General features: G+C 43.2%; 2 protein-coding genes across 3 annotated transcripts in view; both read right to left on the bottom strand.

Moving 5' to 3' along the window:
• The window catches only part of LOC129710178 (gap junction delta-3 protein-like), a 52,463-nt gene extending 35,888 nt beyond the window's left edge, over positions 1 to 16,575 (bottom strand). The window contains exons 1-2 of one of the 2 annotated variants that reach the window (XM_055656969.1): positions 15,069 to 16,575; positions 12,324 to 12,423 (exon numbers count right to left, since the gene is read on the bottom strand). The gene's annotated coding sequence lies outside the window, so the exon portion shown is untranslated. Of the gene's footprint in view, positions 1 to 1,840; positions 2,712 to 12,323; positions 12,424 to 15,068 lie in introns of those variants that run through there. The other variant, XM_055656970.1, reaches the window with a different exon arrangement.
• A 66-nt stretch (positions 16,576 to 16,641) lies between these two features.
• The window catches only part of LOC129710179 (DNA topoisomerase 2-alpha-like), a 52,640-nt gene continuing 46,747 nt past the window's right edge, over positions 16,642 to 22,534 (bottom strand). The window contains exons 38-40 of the mRNA XM_055656971.1: positions 20,197 to 20,460; positions 18,988 to 19,211; positions 16,642 to 17,250 (exon numbers count right to left, since the gene is read on the bottom strand). Coding sequence (XP_055512946.1) covers positions 17,092 to 17,250; positions 18,988 to 19,211; positions 20,197 to 20,460 — 647 coding nt within the window. The 3' untranslated portion in view covers positions 16,642 to 17,091. The remainder of the gene's footprint in view (positions 17,251 to 18,987; positions 19,212 to 20,196; positions 20,461 to 22,534) is intronic.

The following is a 22,534-nucleotide window of genomic DNA, read 5'->3' as shown; positions in this document are numbered from 1 at the left end:
AAGTATGGGTAAGTTGGGCTGAAGGGCCTGTTTCCACGCTATAAGATTCTATAACTCTATAACTTCCTGTCCATTTTGGACACGATACAAACGCCATTTAAACTTGACCTTGGGTAAGCTAAAGGCCCGCTCCAAAGGCAGACATTTCAATCGATTAGGATCTTAAAGACTGATAAATGAATGCCATGACACAAAATGTGACCTGGTCATCTGCAGATGCATTGGTAAAAAGCCAACATGAAATACTCACAAAGTATCTTATCAATATTCTTGACATTGTCCGATAAGTTTCCTTGTCGCATGCTCTCGATCTAATGAAATACTTGAAATAATTCAAATATTTGTGGAGAAATGTGCCTGACATCCAGCTGAACTTGGCACGTTTCTCCTTTCAATCCTCCTTGCATTTTCCATTCTGGTTATGGTACTAGATCACACCAGAACTGGAACATCCTAATTGTGCCGGTAAAGCTGCAACACTCGTCTCTCATCCAATGCATATATTTAACTCTTGACACTAGATGTTATCTGTGTGCCTGAACTACAAAGGGACATCTGACCTCTGGGTAACTGAATGGGGGGTGATCATGGCTTATACAATGCCTGTTAAAGGCCTGTCCCACCAGCATGCGACCAAACCGGAAGCGGGGGCCGCGCGGAGGTCGAGTGATCCTGTACGAGTTGTCGTGAACTTCGGGCGAAGACCGCGGGAAGTTCGCGCTAGGCGTACGCCGTCAAGACGTTGCGTACGGCGTTGAGACGGTGCATACGGCCTCAATGTGGCTGCGGGCCGGCAGGCCGTTGCCGCGCGGAATTTTTGAACAGTGTCAGTTTTTCGGAGCCCCGCGCGATGTTGGGACCAGCTCCGCACAACTCCATACGGCTCTGGCGATCGAAGTGGGACCGGCCCCGCGAGGCTGTACGACTCAAGCGACCACGTTAGGTCGCGCTTGCCGTATGCAGTCGCATGCTCGTGGGACAGGCCCTATAGTTTCAGAGACACAGCGTGGAAACTGGCACTTTGGCCCACCAAGTCCAGGCCGACCAACAATCACCCGTACACTAGTTCTATCCTACGCACTAGGGACAATTTACAGAAGTCAATTAGCCTACAAACCTGCACGCCTTTGGAATGTGGGAGAAAACCGGATAGGGTCACAGGGAGAACGTACAAACTCCCTGCAGGCAGCACCCGTTGTCAGGAATGATCCAGGATCTCTGGCGCTGTAAGGCATCTGTGCCGCTGTGATGACCACTACTTTCCAACCCAATGTTTAGGCTGTTCATCTTCCAATGGTGATACTGACATAAAATGGAAAGCAATTGTCCGTAGTGTGTCGGATATTGCTAGCGTACGGGGATCGCTGGTCGGCGTGTCCGAAGGGCCTGTTTCCGCATTGTATCTCTAAACTAAACTATGTCTCAAATGACTCTTGCCAATTTCTACAGATACACCGCAGAAACCATCCTTGCAGGGTGCAGCGCAGCTTGGTTTGGCCACAGCTCCACACAAGACCGCAACAAATTGAAGAGAATTTGGGACGCAACCAAGCACATCACACACACCAGTTTCCTTACCCTTTCCACCTCCACCCTATCAGGTCTATCCACACTTCAATGGCAGCCTTGATGAAAGCAACTAACATAATCAAGGACGACTCACTCCCTCTTCTCACCTCTCCCGTCAGGCAGAAGATACAAATGTTTGAAAGCTTTGTTTGTTTGGTTGTTTGTTTGTTTGTCTTTTTGCACAAAGTCCGCGAGCATTGCCACTTTTCATTTCACTACACATCTCGTATCTGACAAATAAACTTGACTTGACTTGAAAGCACGTACGTACCAGCAGATTGAAGGACAGTTTCTTTCCCGCTGTTATCGGACTCTTGAACGGACCTCTCACTGATCAATCTATCTCGTTGTGGCCTTTGTACTTTTTTTATAATCTGCACTTTCTCTGCTGTTGTAACACTATATTCGGCACTCGGTTTCCTCGCTCTTTGCAAAACCTGTGCTACTCACGTGCATTTTGATTGTAATCGTGTACGAGGGTTTTATACCTGGATAGCTTGCTGAACAAAGTTTTACTGTATCTCATCCCACGCTACAATAAACCAATAAATAAAACTCCTTAACCCTTGAAGCTTTTTTCCCCCAACTTCCTCCCAACTCACCATCTCCACTTACCTTTGTACCGTCAGCTAACTTAGAAAAGTGATCAAAGATGTTGGCACAAATTAAGAATAGCTGAGGGATAAGGATCATAACTTTGCGGTTTTGCAGCCAGCCAACTGGAGAGACCCACATTCCTACTTTGCGTTTCTTGTCTACTGATCAATTCTTAATCTGTACCGTTACATCATCGTCTATGTCTCTCATTTCCCTTTCCCCAGACTAGACTCAGATCTCGGAAAGTCACCCCTTCCTTCTCTCCAGAGATGCTGCCTGTCCCGCTGAGTTACCCCAGCATTTTGTGTCTATCTTCATTGTATGGTTTGTGCTCTAACCTTGTTACTGTCATACAATCATACAACACGGAAACAGGACCTTTGGCCCAACTTATACATGCCGACCAAGATGCCCAACTACGCTAGTCTCATTTGCCTGTGTTTTAATCCATATTCACGTTGATCTACCTCCAGTGTGGGATCACTATCAGGCCACAGGTACAGAAGCCTGAAGTCCCACACTACCAAACTGAGGAACAACTACTTTACTACAATTATCAGGATCATCATGAAACAACACGCACAACCCTAATCCTATCGTGGAAACAGAACTCCTTGTGCTCTGTCATGAACTTTTTTCTAATTGTCTTTTTTGTTTAAAGTCTTTTTGAAAATTTGAGTAATTTGTGTATAATTAGGCTCAGAATTAAAAGGCGTTCCTGTAGGAAGGAGATGAGGAAGAATTTCTTTCGTCAGGGGATGGGTGAATCTGTGGAACGCTTTGCCACAGAAGGCTGTGGAGGCCAAGTCTGTGGATATTTCTAAGGCAGAGATAGACAGATTCTTGATTAGTACGGGTGTCAGAGGTTATGGGGAGAAGGCAGGAGAATGGGGTCAGGAGGGAGAGATAGATTAGCCATGGATTGATGGGCCGAATGTTCTAATTCTACTCCTATTGCTTATGACCGTATCATTTATTATTATTATTATACATTATTATTATTTATTTATTTTTTTTGGTGATTTTTTCTTTTATGATACTGCCTGTAAGGGAAATTCATTTCGTTGTCTCAAATTGAGACAATGACAATAAATTTGAATACAATACAATACAATATGTTTTAGTGTCCTGTCTGTATCTTTGAGCCTGTGATGTTGCTGAAAGCAAGATTTTAATTATACCTGCACCCCAATGTACATATACTTATAATAATAAAGTTGACTTGACTTAAAAAAAGTCTAATTGCACATATTTGCTATTTTCTTCTAATCTACTCCACACGTCACGTCTTCAATTAATCTCCAGTAGATTCGACAAACATGACCAAACACAGAAAATACTGGGGACACAGATCTTTGTCTTGGATCTGAATCATTAACTGACACAGATGCAGCCTGACCACTGAGTATTTCCAGCATTTCTATTTTATTTTAGATACCCACTAGTTGATTAGCGATTAAATAAGCATGATTTCTCTTTCATAAATCCTTAAGGGCCTGTCCCACTTAAGCGATTTTTTCGGCGACTTTTCTGATCGCCGCTGTATTTTTAACATGTTGAAAATTTTCAGCCACCTGCTGTGACTATGACGGGTGCCGGCAGTCACCAAAAAAAAATTGCGTAAGTGGGACAGGCCGTTCAGTGTTTGTCCCCAATCCTGTTATTCTTTTCTAGGTGTTCTGTTGCTACATTTATCATTACAAATTCCTAGCATATTCCCTGCCATTGATGTTATGGGCCTGTCCCACCTACGCAACATTTTCGGCGACTGCCGGCACCCGTCATAGGCCGTTGCAGGTCACCGAAAATTTTCGACATGTTGAAACTCCAGCGGCAACCAGAAAGACGCTACGACTCTTTGGGTGACAGAGGAGACGACTCACGACCATACAGGCGACAACCTGGCGACATGTCACGGGCGTGTATGGTCGTTAGTAGTCGCCCAAAGAGTCGTACTTTGTTCTGGTTGCCGCTGGATTTTCAACATGTTGAAAATTTCCGGCGACCTGCAACGACCTATGACGGATGCCGGCAGTCACTGAAAAAGTCGCGTAAGTGGGACAGGGCCATTAGACTAACATGTGGTACAGGTCTGGACAGATAAAGAGCTAGATGAAGGGAAATCCATTGCAAAGGGCCAACACTAAATCAGCAGGCAAATGATGGAGTCAAACAATGGTACAGCCCTGGATAGACTCAAAATGCTGGAGGAACTCAGTGGGTCAGGCAGCATCTCTGGAGGATCTTGACCCGAAACATTTAAACCACCATCTGCAGTTCCTTCCTACACAGTGGTTTAGCCCTGCCTGATGGATGGTACATCCCCCTGCCTCTGCCTACAGAGGTGTGCTGTTGTCTTTGCGTACTTTCCAGATTAGCAATACAACAGGAAGTGCAGATGCTGGAATCTTGAGGAAAACACAAAAGGAACTCAGCGGGTCAGCGCATCTGTGGAGGGAATGGACGGCTGCCCTTTTGGATCAGGACACTTCCTCAGACTGGTGGAGTGGTGGGGGGGGAGGGGTAACAAAGCTGGAAAAGAGGGATGTGGTGGGGCAAAGCTATGAAAGTGAACCATCCAACTCTTTTTTTCCAGATTTCTCCCAACAACCCCAAGTGTCCTAACCAGAAGTGTCCATTTCCTCCACAATGCTGCCTGGCCCACTGAGCTCCTCCAGTTGTTTGTTTTTTGCTTTGCAGATTATAGATAGTAAGCATCAGATAGTGGCCCATGTCATTACTGTGTAGACATGACAATGGCAATCATTTATGGAACCTTGTACTGTAAGATTCACCTTACTTGCCACAACATCCAAAGTCAGAATTGAACCTGGTTCGTTAGAGCTATGAGGCAATAGCACTACTTGCTGCACCTTTATGCTGATACAAATGAGGCAATCTACCAAGAAGATATCATATCTCAAATTACCTCTCATGAAACGCTGCATATAAACTGATTCCACTTTTGCTGCTCCACCCGACCCTCACATAACAAGTTCAAGTTCAATTACATTTATTGTCACACGCATATAGCATGCTTACAACCTCACAGCATACGTGCAGAATGTACCATGTCATCCCTGTAGCACGTCCTTAAGATGCTATATGGAACTGGAAGCTCTGCCTTACTACAATACTCCAAGGCTCACTTATAAATACTCCAAGGCAGGTTGGATCCACTCTTGCAGCTCAGTACACCTTGGTAACTTGCCCTGCTAACTGCTACATTACCATCAAACTAGAATAAAACTCTAAATCATTCACTCTTCAGTTGTTAGTAAATCGTGTGTGGAACACAAGGTGCTGGAGTAAGCGGTCAGGCAGCATCGCTGGGGGACATGGATAGGAGTTGTTTTGGGTCGGGACCCTTCGCCAATCTGAAGAAGGGCTCTGACCTGAAACATCGCTTAACCATGTCCTCCAGAGACGCTGCCTGACCCGTTGTTATTCCTGCACTTTGTGTTTCACGCAGGATTCCATCATCTGTAGTTCCTTGTGTTTCCGTGTTAGTAAACCCTGATGGTTTGGCACTTGGTGCTGTTTCCCTGCCCCTCTCTAAACTCACAGAGACCCTGTTTCCCTGCCCCCTCTACAGTTATGGAGACGCAGTTTGCTGCACTCCCTCTAAACTGGAAAGTTTTTGATAGCTTCTAAAAGTTTCCAAAGAAGGGTTTCGGCCCGAAACGTTGCCTATTTCCCTCGCTCCATAGATGCAGCTGCACCCGCTTAGTTTCTCCAGCAATTTTGTCTACCCTTGATTCTCCAGCATCTGCAGTTCCTTCTTGAACAAGTTTTTGATATTGCTAGCTACCATGCAAAAAAAAAAATTTAAACGTGTGTGGGGTATTAATAGGAGTAACTTCCAATAGTCCAGAAACCCCACCTGTCTAGCACACAGCCCAGGGAGTGCCAGATCTCCTCCACACGCTGGCATGAAGAACTCTCGGCACAGGGGCCAGTCCACTGCCTGATGTTATTTCAGTGGATGGTTAGAAATGATAAGGGAGAGTTCCAAAACAAAACTTCAAAAACCCAACTTCCGTTCCAAGTCATAAAATCTTCTGACTTGGCAAAATATCATAATTCCTTGATTTCTGGCAAGTCAGTGGTCTCTGCAGCAAAGCAACTGACCAAAAAAGGCTCCTGCTCCAGCTTCTCTCACCATTGAGACTGAGGAAGACATAAACATGAGGCACGTGGGAAGTACAGGTTCATCTCCAGGTCAGACATCATTGCTACTCCGAGATCATTACTGGGTCTAAATTATGGACCATCAGGACCATAGAGTCATACAGCAGAGAAACATGTCCTTTGGCCCAATGTGTTCAAGCCAACCAAGATGCTCCATCTACGCTAGCCCCATCTCCCATAAAACCTGTCCTATCCACGTACCTGTCCCTATGTCTTTTAACTACCTAGCAGAACTAACTCTGGCAGCACGGTGGCGCAGCGGTAGAGTGGCTGCTTTACAGTGCCGGAGACCTGGGTTCGATCCTGACTACGGGTGCCATCTGTACGGAGATTGTACGCTCTCCCCGTGACCTGCGTGGGTTACCTCCGATATCTTCGGTTTCCTCCCGCACTCCAAAGATGTACAGGTTTGCAGGTTAATTGGCTTGGAGTAAATGTAAATTGTCCCCAGTGTGTATATGATAGTGTTAATGTGCGAGGATCTGGTCTAAACTAAACTAAGATTCATGCAGCTCCACTGGCCAACAAACTAATATTGAGAGCTCTGGCGAGTATGTTAGTGCCCAATTTCATATCTTCTGTCCAGAAGATAGAATGGCTACCACCAAGGTGATACACCAAGCTTCCATCCAGATCCAAGTTTCCCCCTGGATGACATCAGAATATTTGGGAAGCCATAATCTGATCTCCAACCATGGGCTGTAGTGAGATGTTAACCCTTCAGTTTCTGCCTCGGAGACGGGAGTGCATTTATCGGCCATGATCACATAGAATGGCGGTGCTGGCTGAAAGGGCCGAATGGCCTACTCCTGCACCTATTGTCTATTGTCTATAGTCGGGCAAAGCCACTCTCCCCTGGAGAACATCCCTTTAAGTTTATCAGGGTTCATGAAGAACATGGTGAAGACTCATCCAGCAATCAGTTGATTTTATTTTTAGCCTTTTATTGCCGGATGGCTGACTGCCTGGAAACATTTGGTCCCTGGAAGAAACAATTACAAGGGGAGATCGAAATAGACATAACTACTCAACCCCTGTAACGCCCTGGCAAATTTCCTGAGTAACAGTGCTTTGCAGATATGAAAGGAATATTTATCTCAACGATAAGGAGAGGGCAAAAGATTCATAATATGTTAATGGTGAAAGACAAGAATTAAATCGGGTAACGCACCTTAAATTAATAGATTTATGGGATTATCCATTTTCAAATTACTAAGCTCCGATGTTGTTCAGGTGTGACAAAGATGCAAGCCAGCCTCTCTCCTCCTGTTAAGGCAGTGTAGGATGTTGCTGAGAATGTTGTGTGTAGTTTGGGTCGCCATACAATATGGAAGAGGAGGGGAAGAAAGGATTCACAAGGAATGTTGCTGTGACTTGCGTTATGAGGAGAGACAGGGTAGGCTGGAGATAGACACAAGATGCCGGTGTAACTCAGCGGGAGGGGCAGCATCTCTGGAGGGAAGGGAAGGCTGATGTTTCGGGACCCCGTCGCCTATCCCTTCTCTCCAGAGATGCTGCCTGTCCCGCTGAGTTACTCCAGCATTTTGTGTCTTTCTTCGGTTTAAACCAGCATCTGCAGTTCCTTCCTGCACAGGATAGGCTGGAAATGTGTTACCCTGGAGTGTAAGAGGCTCAGGGGTGAACTGAGAGGTTGAAAAGAAAAATGAGGACATAGATGCTTGAATCCTGTTTATCAACATTCCTCAGGTCCTTGTCATTTATCTCTATTTGACCTTCCAAAGTGCATCATTTCAGACGTATCTAGATTAAATTCCATCTTCCACTGCTCCACCCAAAGTTCCGGCTGATCGATGTCCCACCGTATCTTTAAACAACCTTTAAAACAACCTTTAAACAACCTTCTTCATTTTCGATGACTCCATCAAATTTTGTGTCATCTGCATTCTTACTCATTCATCCAAGTCATATAGACCCTGATCTCACTCTAATCTTATTTGTCCCAGTGCTGAACAATAGAAAAAACAGACGGCCAGTGACAGATCTACCAGTGCCATAGCAGCATTGGTTAGAACCACAGATGTGGTTAATAAGGCCCACTGACCAAGAAGCAACCGCCTTTGATCTTCAGCTTCACACATACATGACAAAAGTTACAAGAGTAGGAAGGAAAAAGTCATTCCATCTCCTTTCTGTTGACAATCTGCTCAAGGCAAAATTATTGACACAGTTCACTCGGCCAATAGGATTTCCTCCATTGCAGAAAAAAAAGACACAAAATGCTGGAGTAACTCAGTAGATCATGCAGCATCGCTGGAGAACATGGATTGGGTCAGAAGGATCCAGACCCTTCAATCTAATGAAGGGTCCCAATCCAAAACATTACTCATCCACTTTCTCCAGAGATGCTGCCTGGCCTGATGAGTTACTCCAGCACTTTGTGTCTTTTTTTTGTTGCAAACCAGCATCTGCAGTTCCATGCACCTCCTTCCCTGCACAGGGATACATTTCCCTGTTTGCTGTGGTTGGCTATAATTGCAAACTTCACAATTAACTCTCTATCCCACAACTAAGATAACACAATTCAGAATCTCCAGTCTGAAGAAGGGTTCCAACCCGAAACGTCACCTATTCCTTATCTCCAACGGTGCTGCCTGACCCGCTGAATTACTCCAGAATTTTGTGTCTATCTTGAGAATCTCCAGATATGGCTCCAAAATACATCAGCAGTATCACATTTATTCTTGGTTCAGAAATGTAGGCAGCAAAATGAATTTAACGAGACTCAATACATGCAGAGTGATCAATCATCACTGTACCAAATAGTTGACTGCTACCATGGACACCTCAAGCAGTGTGCGAAGATCAAACCTGCTTCACCTCATATTTCGTTCGGGCAGCTTACAACCCAGCGGTATGAACATTGACTTCTCTAACTTCAGTAAGTAACAGAAGACTGTAGAGGCCAAGTCAGCGGATATTTTTAAGGCAGAGATAGATAGATTTTTGATTAGTACAGGTGTCAGAGGTTATGGGGAAAAGGCAGGAGAATGGGGTTAGGAAGGAGAGATAGATCAGCCATGATAGCAGAGTAGACTTGATGGGCAGAATGACCAAATTCTACTCCTATCACTTATGACCTAACCCTTGCTTACCCTCTGTCTCCATCCCTCCCCCATTCTACTTCTCTGACCAGTCTGACTGTCCTCCTGATTAAATTTTATCTTTGTTTGCCTCATTGTCACCTTCCCCTCACTAACAGTGATCGATTCTATATTTTCCTTGATCTTCGTCCCCTGTGATCTCTCATTTACACACCTTACCCTTCCACATCTCTGTGCCTCCCTCTCCCCAGAGTCTGAAGAAGGGTCTCGACCCAAAACGTTGCCCATTCCTTCTATCCAGGGATGACAATAGACAATAGACAATTGGCGCAGGAGTAGGCCATTCGGCCCTTCGAGCCAGCACCGCCATTCAATGTGATCATGGCTGATCATCCCCAATCAGTACCCCGTTCCTGCCTTCTCCCCATATCCCCTGACTCCGCTATCTTTAAGAGCCCTCTGTAGCTCTCTCTTGAAAGTATCCAGAGAACCGGCCTCCACCGCCCTCTGAGGCAGAGAATTCCGCAGACTCAGAACTCTCTGTGTGCGATGCTGCCTGTCCCGCTGAGTTACTCCAGCATTTTGTGTCTATATTTGATGTAAACTAGCATCTGCAGTTCCCTCCTACACAATCACCATCATAACCAGGATGAATACCAAAAACCCCACAAGGGTGACTTTGAATAAGTTCATGCAATGTTAGTATTGTTACATTCTGGAGAGAAGAGGGAAATGCTGTTGGAAAAATGACTGAAGAATGGTAGATTTAATTTAATAAGTTACCTCACACTACTAAGTCCCAGCATTCTGCTGACAAGCATAAGCCAGACTGGCTTCATTCTTGTGGTCTGCTCTTGTTCAGTAAACACAATAAATCACAGAAATTGTAACTTAGCAATATAAAAACAGTGCTGGAACCCTTGGTTCTGATTCAAAGTCCCTCTTACAATGAAAATCGGCACCCCATATATTACATTTGCCCAACATTGCTCAACAGATACATTTCTTTAGTCAGAGGGTAATGAAAATGTGGAATTCATCGCCACAGTAGGTTGCGGAGGCCAAGTCAATGGATATTTGAATTATAGATTACGAACTTATGAACTTATTTAGTTCATGCTGAATAAGCACGCAGTACGTGAATGCAAGTTAGGAGCAGGAGGAGGTCCTGAGGTCCCACCATGTCATTAGATAAGATGGTGACTGATGTAACCTCACCTGCGGTAACCTTACATCCCCCATCCTTGTCAAGAATCTATCTACCTTGCTTTAGAAATATTCATCGACCTTTGAAGAAATACTTTGAAAGTCCTCAGAGAATAAAGTTAATTTCAGCCCTACCTTAAATCGAGAGCGGCTGACATGAAAACAGTGAACTTCGCTTCTAGATTATTCCACTAAAGAAAACATTCCCTCGTGGTCTCACGAAAGCCCTCCCTATCCCCGAAAACACATCCTCCCTACTTTTGTGATCGTTTACCGTAGCGATGTACAATAACTGTACACTGCAAGGGCCAGGAAGCGAGCGGGCAAGATCATCTCTGACCCCTCTCACCATGGCCACAAACCCTTTGAATCATTCCCCTCCAGGCGACTCCGGACTGTCAAAGCTGCCACGGACAGACATAAAAACTATTTTTTCCCACGAGTAATAGCTCTACTCAATAACCAAAAATCTGTAACCTCCTTTTGCTCTGGTATTTTATTTAATTCACATGTTTAATTGATAATGTTTTATTATTAATGTTTAATGTATTATGTGTCATTCCTAACTGTCATCGTATGTTCTGTTGTTTCTTGCGAGCGGAGCACCAAGGCAAATTCCTTGTATGTGAATACTTGGCCAATAAACTTATTCATTCTCACTCATTCTCATCACATACCTTCTACAATTACCTTCCCCAATTTCTGGTTTACTTGCATACTAGCCATTTGGAAATCATTTTCCATGCATCTTGGAGCTCTGCAAATGCTTACTGCTTAGATAATATGCTTCTTTGTATTATATCTACTGCCTACATAAACATTTTCATGTTTTCCCATATTATACTGCATTTCCCAGATCTTTGCCTATTCTGATAACTCATCAACTTCACAACTCATGAGAGGAATAGATCGGGTAGATGCACAAAGTCTCTTACCCAGAGTGGGTGAATTGAGGACCAGAGGACATAGGTTTAAGATGAAGGGGAAAAGATTTAATAGGAATCTGAGGGGTGTCTTTTTCACGCAAAGAGTGGTGGGTGTATGGAATGAGCTGCCGGAGGAGGTTGCTGAGGCTGGGACTATCCCAATGTTTAAGAAATAGTCAGACAGGCACATGGATAGAACAGGTTTGGAGAGATAGGGACCAAATGCGGGCAGGTGGGACCAGTGTAGCTGGGACATGTTGGCGGTGTGGGCAAGGTGGGCCAAAGGGCCCGTTTCCATGCTGTATCACTTCATGAGATAATTGTGACATATTATTAAAGAGTTTGGTGTCAGGCCCAGCAATTTGTGGATTATCTGTTTTGATAATATTGTTTGGAAGAAAACTAATGATCAGGACATTGCTGGCAACACTCTTGCACTTTAAATAGAGCTTCCTTGGTCATTGGTGCTTTGACTTAACATCTCATGAATATAGCACAGCCTTGACATAGCAACATTCCTCTGCGATACGTACTTTTCTCCAGAGTGTGGTTTGAACCAATACACTCCAAACCTTTCACAGACAATGTACAAGTCTTAAAACTGCTATATTCTATTCTATTCATTATGCAAATCAGATAACATTCTACTAAAGTAGCCCCTTCCTTCTCATGGCAATTCAAGTGCACACCATTACAGGAATAAAAAAAAAAACAAATGCACAAAACAAGCCCTTGTTCGTTAAACAATGAGAATATTGTCTTATTAACTCACCTTATCAAATGTCGACCTGTTGCAGCAATTAATCTGTTGGATATCACTTGCCAAACCCACAGATTATCAAAGCCTCTACTCCATTACTTTCAGCTCATACCTGTAACATAAAGAAGAGATCAATATCTCTCTGTATCAGTGACATCTTCTCAATTAAGTTATTCTACTGCTCTTATTTTCCTTCCAGAGTTCAATAAACTATTTGCCTCTGACACTCAATGATAATGCGTTGGAATTCTCAGATCAATTTTACAGCTTGGTGCAATCTTAGCTGATGTTATCTTGGACAGTACGTGTAGGATTACAAATTGACCTCAATGTTGTTTGATTAAGGAAAGAGTCAGAAGAACCGTCAGATTCAGTTGTCATGACAGTTGAATTCCAACGTCAATTCAATAGGAAACAGTAGCATTCCAAAGCACACAAAGGTTTCTGTGATGTACATACGTGATTCTGGCATTGAAGGCATTGAAAGGATTTCCGGAGATGATGTAAATCCATGCGATGAAGGGAAAAGTTTTAGACTGCTGGATGTAGATCACCTGGCCATTTAGGAAAAAAGTGGGAAGTGGATTCCAATCCAGAGATGGTTGAAGTAATAAATTTGATATGTGACAAAGATGTGCAATCTCCAATAAATGGGAAGATATCAATAGGTGTGGAGCAACATTGAGACCTTGGGATTCATTGGGACTTGTGGTCTACAAATGAGTTTCCACTGCATTCTTTTCCTTGGATCGGGAAAGCAATCATCAGATCTTTGGACAGCTGATTAGTGAAGAGATTATATATGAGGGTTGAATTAATATATTTTCTGTTAATGTCAACAATGGCTAGCTATTCAAAAGGGAAGAAGCTATCAGACTAACTGGGCCAGGCTTTTTCTATCCTGATTTTAATACAAAAAGATTGAACACGCTGGGAGATACTTTCCTTGGTGCGGAGGTGACTAAGAGGACATTTAAATGGACATTTAAGTATACATTTTAGAAAATTACTTCCCTTAGCGAAGGCATCCTAAATCAGGCAACACACATCTAAAGTAATTTGCAGAAGGATTAGAGCTTTGGAAAATGTGTTTTATCCAGAGGGCGGCAACTACCTTGAAAAAAGGTGGTCGAGGGGCAAAGCCTTCATCACATTTTAAAAGTGCTTACGAGTATATTTAAAGAGGCATGACCTGCAGAGATAGGGACTTGGAAAGTTTCAACTGTTTTCCAGATTTAATGGTTGCACAGACATCTAACAGTAGAGGTGCTGCCTTACAGTGCCAGGGACCAGAGTTTGATCCCGACTATGGGTGCTGTCTGCATGGTTAGTACGTTCTCCACAGAATGCTGTGGAGGACATCAATGGATATTAATAAGGCACAGATAGATAGATTCTTGGTTAGTACGGGTGTCAGGGGTTATGGGGAGAAGGCATGAGAATGGGGTTAGGAGGGAGAGATAGATCAGCCATGATTGATTGGTGGAGTAGACTTGATGGGTCAAATGGCCTAATTCTACCCCTATCATGTATTCTCCGTGTGTTTTTTTAATATTATTAATGTACCTTTGGCTGAAGACAAGTTTAAAGGTGTGATAATAACACAAAATGCTGGAGTTTCAACCTGCACCCTCCATAGATGCTGGCTAATTGGCTGAATTACTGCAGCACTTTGCGCTTTGCTCAATATTCCAGCCTCTGCAGTTGCTTGTGGCTCCATTTAAAGTAGAAATGCATTTACTCTCATTCTAACAACTCCCACTAAATGGATGTGTCTATGAACAAGCACAAACACGGACTGACCACTTTGAAGACTAAGGATGCCCCGCATCTGAGAAAGGAGATAGTAGCTATTTTAATATTGGTTAATTTGGGATCACTGTAGGTCCCCATCTTATCATATTCATGCAATCCAAACAAATTCCCTTACCCCATGAACTAGCACCCATAAAGAACATAACGTTATCTGCCTATTCCCCCAGAAGATGCTACTTGCTTGACCCGTTGAGTTGCTCCAGCACTGTACCAGAGACCAGCATCTGCAGTTCCTTGTGTCCAAACAGAACGTATCACGCGGCGTGGTCACTTTAAGAGGTGTTAATGAGCTGCCAAGTTTAATTATTAGCAACACACTAGGTAAAAAAACATAGAAAATAGTTGTGGGAGTAGGCCATTCGGCCCTTCGAGCCAGCACCGCCATTCAATATGATCACGGCTGATCATCCAAAATCAGTACCACGTTTCTGCTTTCTCCCTCGAATCCGTTGCTGCGTATTACAGACTTGTTGAGTATTACAGAAAACTTGCGATTTTCTAAAGTTAGTTTAGCATTAGTCTATTGCCATGTGTACAGTGAAAAGCTATATCGATACGATGTGCAAAACTAATTTTATTTGTCCTCTCCCGCCGGCAGGTAGTAAGCAGAACATTTTTCACTTTAACTTTGGCGTTGGGTTTTCTCCGTTAAATTAAACTTTAAAGTTTCTGGATGTTTTTTTCCAGCAACGCCAAGCAAGACTCTAGCCAGCTCGTCTTGTTACAAGTTTACATTTCGTAGGCGTGCCAAGGTACCTCCAAAATAACATTTGATACATCGAACGAAGTTATAATGTGTCAATTAGAGTCTGTGCCTGCTCGGTGATTACCGCATGCATTGAAATGCTCAGTGGAGACACGAAGCAAAAGAGGCAGAGAAAGTGAAGGAGAAACTGGCTTCGGTTTTGAATGCAAGGCAAAACTTTCCATCGCGGAACCCACCTTGTAATGTCTTGGCATTCCTTCTGGCTGCTTGTAGGATCACGCTTCCTTTTTTTTCTCTATCTATCCCCTCTACATGTTCTCAATCCGACTGCCGTTGAGGGTAATGGACGATTCCGAAAACTCCAGAGCCAAGTTCGGAAAGTGCCTCTCGTCCGTCAGTGAATCTCGCTACATTCACTTCCCCTTGCCGCAAAAGTCAACACATTTTTTTTTGTTGCAGATGTCAAGTGCGGTACAAATGCCTTCGTTTCAAAATATTTTCTTTTGGTAAACCCTTAAGAGAGAAACATCAGACGGTGCTAAATTTTCCACCGAAGTAATCTCTAACGAAAATGTAGTCATGGTTTCGTTAATGAGTCAAACCATCTCGTCTAATTTGGAAGGAGTGCAGACGATAGCGCGGGGGGGTCTTTTAAGAATACCAAGTCCTGTGTGCGATAGCTGCATTACTAAGTCGAATGACGATATCAGCAAGCCATGCTTGCTTATACCCTGCCACTTTCCCTTGGGCTCAGTAACGCTTCCTAATCAGCCCCTCCAAAAATATTTCTAAGTAAATTGATAAGCAGTCGGCAAGATGAGTGGTTTTATTTTTCGGGAGTGTATTGACATCGAAATCGGCCGTTTATAAATTGCAATTGCATGTGGCCTTTAGTGTTGGTGAAAGACCTGAAGTACACCCTGGCAAATAACGAAATGTCTGAAATTTGAAGAAGGGTCTCGACCCGAAACATCACCATTCCTTCTCTCCAGAAATGCTGCCTGCCCCGCTTAGTTACTCCAGCATCTATCTTCCTTCCTACAACGAAATGTGTGATTTAAGGCTCGAATTAAATATTCTAGAGCTTAAAGTCACATGCAGCAATGGCAGGACAAATGAAGGGAATCTCAATTTAGTGTTAACGCAGACACAAAGAATCATAGATGCTGATCTAGAGGTGTCGGACCCAAAATATCACCTATGCATGTTTTTCCAGATGGCGAAACAAGGAACTGCAGATGCCTGGTCTGAAAAAGCACCCTAACCTAAAAGGTCACAAATCCTGTTCCCCATGGATGCTGCCTGTCTTTGGCATTCAGTCTTCAGTCTTTTTCTCCAGAGATGGTGGATCTGCTGAGTTATTCCAGCACTGTCTTTTGGATCTAGTCAAAATTTTGTGATAGTGGATTATGTTGCAGACATAATTCTAAACTTTTATTCATCCTTTCTAGCAAAGTTCCCCAGAGACTTTCCATCATTTAGTTGGATCACAGCTGAGCATAAACATAAATAATTTCCCAATCCTGGTCCCTTATCCTTCAATATTCCTTACCCAAACATTCTGCTGTTTTTCAATTTATCTTCCTATTTCACCAGGTTTTTGAGGATAGAGCATGTTCCGTAAACAACAAAGTTCCAATTTAAAATTATACTCGGGTTAAATTGCGAATTAGCCTGGTTATTTCATCTTCACTTATTCCCTCAAGATGAAGATGTTGAATTCTCAAGTAATAGATTTGTTAAGTACTCTTAGTATATTCCATTGGGAAGTGCACATAAAGTAATACAATGCACAATAAACAGAACAAATTATGAGAATTGTGTTTATTTTGTGCTAAAAGTACATTTCTACTGAAAGAACGAACAACATTTTTCAAATTTTATTTAGGAAACTTTTTTAAAAGTGCCAGAAGACAGGTTAGAGTGTAAGAGTAAGCAATCAGGAAATATTTACAACAGACAAATTAAAATTACCAAATAACCTCTCAACAGTGGTTAGCCCCATTCTTCTGAAGGGGGCAACTAATGTTGATATGATTTCATGCTTATTTTCAGTCTATCAGTCATTTAAAAACATCCAAACTTTACCACACACACTTTCCCCTTCAGCAGTGATCAAGAGTAGGTGAGTTGCCCACCCACCCACCAACCAAGACATTGGTGACATAGTAATATTGTGACAGTACTGAATCTGAGCTTCATGGCTTACAAAGTTTGGAATTAAGTTAGCAGTGTCTAGATATATTAAATCCAGATATTTTAAAACATATCATCATCATCATCATCATCATCAGAGTCCTCCAGGTACTTGACAGGCTTTTTTGCACGGCCTGCTCTGGGTGCAATGTGCAAATCGGTGAAGTTGGAGTCTTCAGCATTATCAATATGGAAACTGTCATCGTCCTGTATCTTGGATTTCTAAAGTAAAATAAAGATTAAAAATAAATAATAAGACCTTGGATAAGCTTTATCAAATGAATACGTTGCTTTTGCATTACTCATTGATCAAGCATGCAAAAATGAAAAGTAAATTTAAAATCAGCAATCAACGTGCATTTTCCAAATTGAACAGAAAATACATTAATTATGTAAGTGAAATATCTATACTCATTATCTACTAATATTACAATCAAAAGGCCATTATGAAAGTACCAACAACATCACAATAACATGGAATGATTGCACAATAATCATTGAACCCCAGGTTCTTCGCAATGTTTACATGTATACATTTGCTCCAGGTATTGCTAGATTGATTATGAGGACCAGGAATCCAGAGTAATTTTGAGCTCTTTAATCTGGAGCATTTAAATTAATTACGGAATCTTGATACTGTTTTAGTTGAACTCAGCCAACCCAGCTAAAAGTAATCATAATCCTCGAGTTGTGCTTACAATAGAATTGCTTTTCTTCTGAAATAATCAATGACTGAGAAAATAATCTAGGTATTTACATACAAATGGTATGTAAATGACCTAAACCCTTTGTGAATTTGATGAAAAAAGATAAAGCTGTACATTATTTTATTATATCATGTTCTCTGCTTGTTGATTGTAACATAACTGAGTTGGATGATCAGCCATAATCATATTGAATGGCCTACTCCTGCACCTATTTTCTATAGCTATTCCAATTCCCCGGGCCGTGGTGTTTGAGCCGCGGGATTGTTCTTAACATCGCCCGGGGGGGGGGGGGGGGGGGTATCGCCCCAGCGCAGAGGGAGAAGAGGAGGGAAGAGACTGCGACCTAAGACTTTTGCCTCCATCACAGTGAGGAGATGCTGGGTGGACTCACTGTGGTGGATGTTAATGTGTGTTTATTGTTGTTTTATTGTATGGTATTATATGTATGACTGCTGCAATTTCGTTCAGACTTCGGTCTGAATGACAATACAAGGCTATCTATCTATCAATCAATTATAAAATTAAAATACAGCAATGACAGACAAAAACTTTTTCCTGATAAATTAACATCAGCATTCCAAGATTCAATCTTTAATGCTGAATGATAACATTAAGTAAATATACATCAAGTAGATTTAAATTAATTTGTTTGCACACTAATTTCTATTAAAATTACTGCAGGTGCCTAAAATGTCCCCTCAGCCATACCCATGATCAGTCAGTAGTTTCTAGTGGACAATACTGACCAGAGAAAATAAATAAAATGGTACCCAAATGAAACAACTATGTCAATCCCTGCAGGCCTTGTTGACCAAATCCTTATACAAATACCCTTGAAATGTAAAGCCCCCCTCTCCCTCGCCCCATTACCCAATTAGATTTGGACGTTGATAATCTACCAATCAAGGAAGACCCATCAAGTTCAGCAGATTCAACACTTTTATATGCAGAAAAAAACGAATTTCACATTGTTGACCTTGAACCCAACCAAAACGATGGAAGGACAGATGGCGTTCATCTATTGTATTCAGCGCTCCCAATCTGGTCTGCTTTACATAAGCATGACCAAGTGTAGACCAGGCAACTGTTTTACCAAACACTTTTGGAGTTCCTGAATTCTATTGGTTCACGACGGATTAAACAGGAATTGAAGGAAATTTATACTACTCAAAAAAGTAATAATCAAAAGACATGATCCAGAACTAAAATTTTAAATGATAGTACAAAAATTGTCTGACTTATCAACACTCACTTTGACGGCAGTGGATTTTACAGGTACGGTTCCAAAGTCATCTTCGGAATCCGAGTCAAGTATCTTCTTCCTTTTAGATATTTTAGCCTTAGCAGTTGCAGCTTTCTTTGGAAGACAGTCTTCATCGGAGGATACGTTGATTTTTTTACTGACAGGCAACTTAGAAGTTTTTGGAGCATTTGTTTTTTTGGAAAGAGCATCAAAGATGGAAGGCTGTTTCTCATCTAGAAATATAATTATATTTTGTTATAGACCAATTCTTAGCTTATTATTACTCTCTGTTAATACACTGTGGCAATGTTGTCATGAAATTTGAACAGTACTTGCAGTTAGATTGCAAATTGGGGCAAGTCCCATTTTCCCCGAAAGATCTGTTCAGATGGGTAATGCTTGCAAGAGATTAAAACTATCCCAACTATTGGAGGAGGAAAAGTAAAGGCCAGAAAATTCACTGACACCTGTCTGTAATTAAGACATTGTGATCCTGAACATGTTGCTTACGAACTAAGTAGCAGATGAAAGTCAAGAGGATGAAGTCAATCAAATTAGATTTAAGAGCAAGTTGCTTCCTATGCATGGTGAAAATTCTGCCAAAGAATACAGGTTAGATTCAGAACTGGGGGAGATGGGCTATGGAGTTCATTAAGGCAAGAGCCTGCTGCCAGTCTCTGTGATAGTGTCTACACAAGGCACATTGGTTGGCTGCTGAGGCTGTATTCTGCCATCATGTTGTGAAGTAGGTAGGAATTGACAGGATGTGTGCTTGGAATGGATCAACATTGTAGTCTGTACCACAGGGAAAACCACTGAGAGGTGGGGCACTAAGGGATAAAAGAGAAATAAATAAATTAAAGCAAATCTACCAGTTTGCTCAAATTTGTTTAGCTATTGCAGAACAAGTGGAACTAATAAAACCGTATTGCAAAGAATGTCAGATGATGGGTGTGCTTTGACACCATGGACCACTTGACCTCAACAAGAAATGAGCATTGTATGGGAAATGAAGTAATTATGTGCACCTAATGCAAAAAAAAGGCCTCAAATGCACATGTGATTTGCAATAAGTATTGCCCAGTCAAACTTATTTAAAAATAAATAATTGGCAACATTTTTGATATTTATTGTAAATGCGGGGCAGATTTAGTATCAGGGATTAAGCAGCAATGCAGTTGTAAGCTATGCAGGTATTTACTGGTATGAGTCACTTGCCTTTTTTTGAAGCGGCAGTGGGCTTTTTGACAAGAGCACGTTTTTTTGGTGCAGGTTTTTCTCCAAGCGGTTTTGCCACTTGTTTCTTGGCTATTGGTTTGGTGATGTTGGACTGGCTTACGCAAGCTTCAGGTTCATCTTCCATTTCATTTTCACCTGTTAAATCATTCTGTTGAGGTATCACTGCAGCAGGTTCATTAACAGAACCAGAAGACTGCAATTCATCAACTGTTTGAAGTGAACCATTCTGAATGCTTTCTCCAGCTATGACAAAGATCGTATGTTTTTTTTAAAAAAGGCACATTTACTTTAGCAGAAAACTCTTGAATCTTAAAAATCACAGGCAATATATTGACTATTTGTCTAAATATAGCAAATATTTTCTTCATGCTTCAATCATTAGATCATTTATGAATATTTATACATTTAAAATAATAATCACATGTGGATATGGTGTGGACTGATCTTTGCAAACACATTTAACAAGGCAAATGGGCAGCATTGTGAGTGTTTCAGGAATGCAGTGCTTACTATTAGAAAATACAAATCAAAGATTAGCATATCAAATCAATATACAGGTGCACAACCTTTTATCCGAAAGCCTTGGGACCAGACACTTTTCGTAATTCAGAATTTTTCGGCTTTCGGAATGGAAGATTTTTAGCGTAGATTTTAACGGCTGGCTCAGTGGTAGAGTGCTCGGCTCGTATCCGCAAGGTCGCGAGTTTGCGCCTCGATCCGGGCAGTTACTCGATCGCGAGTTTGAGTCTTCAATGTAGTTTTTTCTTGCAGAATAGGAGAGAATAGGGAGGGTTAGGCTGGGATCATTCTCTGCGAGATGATCTTAGTGCGGGAGACAAGTGTAGGAGAGGTGTACTGACTGTGTGGGCAGAACTTTGGAAGTGATTGCCCACCATTCTCAAAAGCCGCTGTGTCTCCCTGTCCCTCCAACTCCAGAGGCATCCGCTCCCCGATGGGCCGCTACGGCGACAAGTGGCAGTTCGCCCACAGCCCGAGCTGCGCCCCCTCATCCGCAACCCGGGTTCCTCTGGAGTTGGAGCGGGACTGGGCTAGAGTTGTTGCTGGCTGTGAGTCTCTGGGATCTCCGTGCTTGCAGTGGGCCTGGGGGTCGATGTCCCGATGAGGGGGCGCAGCTCGGGCTGTGGGCGAACTGCCACTTGTCGCTGTAGCGGCGCATCGGGGAGCGGCTTCTGGTGGTCCTGACGTCTCTCAGCTCCTGTCCAGGGGGACGGCCGGAGACGTCAGGACCAACAGGAACCCGCTCCCCGATGGGCCGCTACAGCGACAAGTGGCAGTTCGCCCACAGCCCGAGCTGCGCCCCCTCATCCGCAACCCGGGTTCCTCTGGAGTTGGAGCGGGGCTGGGCTAGAGTTGCTGCTGGCTGTGAGTCTATGGGATCTCCGTGCTTGCAGTCGGTGTCCCGTTGGTCCTGACGTCTCCAGTCACCCCCCTGGAATGGAGCTGAGACTGGGAACTGTACCGCCCTTGCCCCTCCCTCTGCAACTGCAACTGCAAACAACCCCACAGTTCCCAGTCTCAGCTCCTGTACAGGGGGGTGGCCGGAGACGTCACAGCCCGAGCCATCAGCTTCTGTCCCTACGGGGACAGCGGAGAGCGTGTTCCTCTGGAATTGGAACGGGGCTGGGCTGCTGCTGGCTGTGGGTCTCTGGGTTCTCCGTGCTTGCAGTGGGCCTGGGGGTCGGTGTCCCGTTGGTCCTGACGTCTCCGGTGACTGGCACTGACCTGCTGGCAACTCCAACGTGAAGACAGTGCAAAGCCCCCGCGCCGGTGCAATGCGCGGGGAGCTGGAGAGGGGAGGGAAGGGGTCACACACATGGCCGGGAAGCAGAGGGGTGTAGGTGGGGTGAAACTGAAGGGAGCGATAATTTGCTGCTGCCTGCCCGCTGAGTTAAAACGTTCCCACGCAAGACTCACGATACACTGTGTATCGTGAGTCTACCATGGGAACTTTTTAACTCAGCGGGCAGGTAGCAGCATATTGTCAATTATTAACCCTCCCGCGCAATATACCCTCACCTTCTCTTTTATGAATGGGGATTTAGTTCCCCTTTCTTCGAGGACCGACCGGAGGTTCCGCTGTCACCTCTGCGGGCCGCCCTCGGTGAACGTTTTCAAGGACCTTTCTTCAAGGACCGAAAAAATGTCCGCTATTCGGAGGTTTTCGTTATTTGGATCTTCGGATAAAAGGTTGTGCACCTGTACTACATCACATTACAAATTATTTTGAAGATAACCTTGGTTCATTACACTTAAAAATCTTTTGGCTCAACTTATTCTATGGAACTCTGAGTGCTCT

Source organism: Leucoraja erinacea, chromosome 27 (genome assembly GCF_028641065.1).
Source record: "Leucoraja erinacea ecotype New England chromosome 27, Leri_hhj_1, whole genome shotgun sequence".
Classification (NCBI taxonomy): Eukaryota; Metazoa; Chordata; class Chondrichthyes; order Rajiformes; family Rajidae; genus Leucoraja; species Leucoraja erinaceus.
Note: the sequence above shows the minus strand (reverse complement) of the source record. Positions and strands in the feature narration are given on the sequence as shown.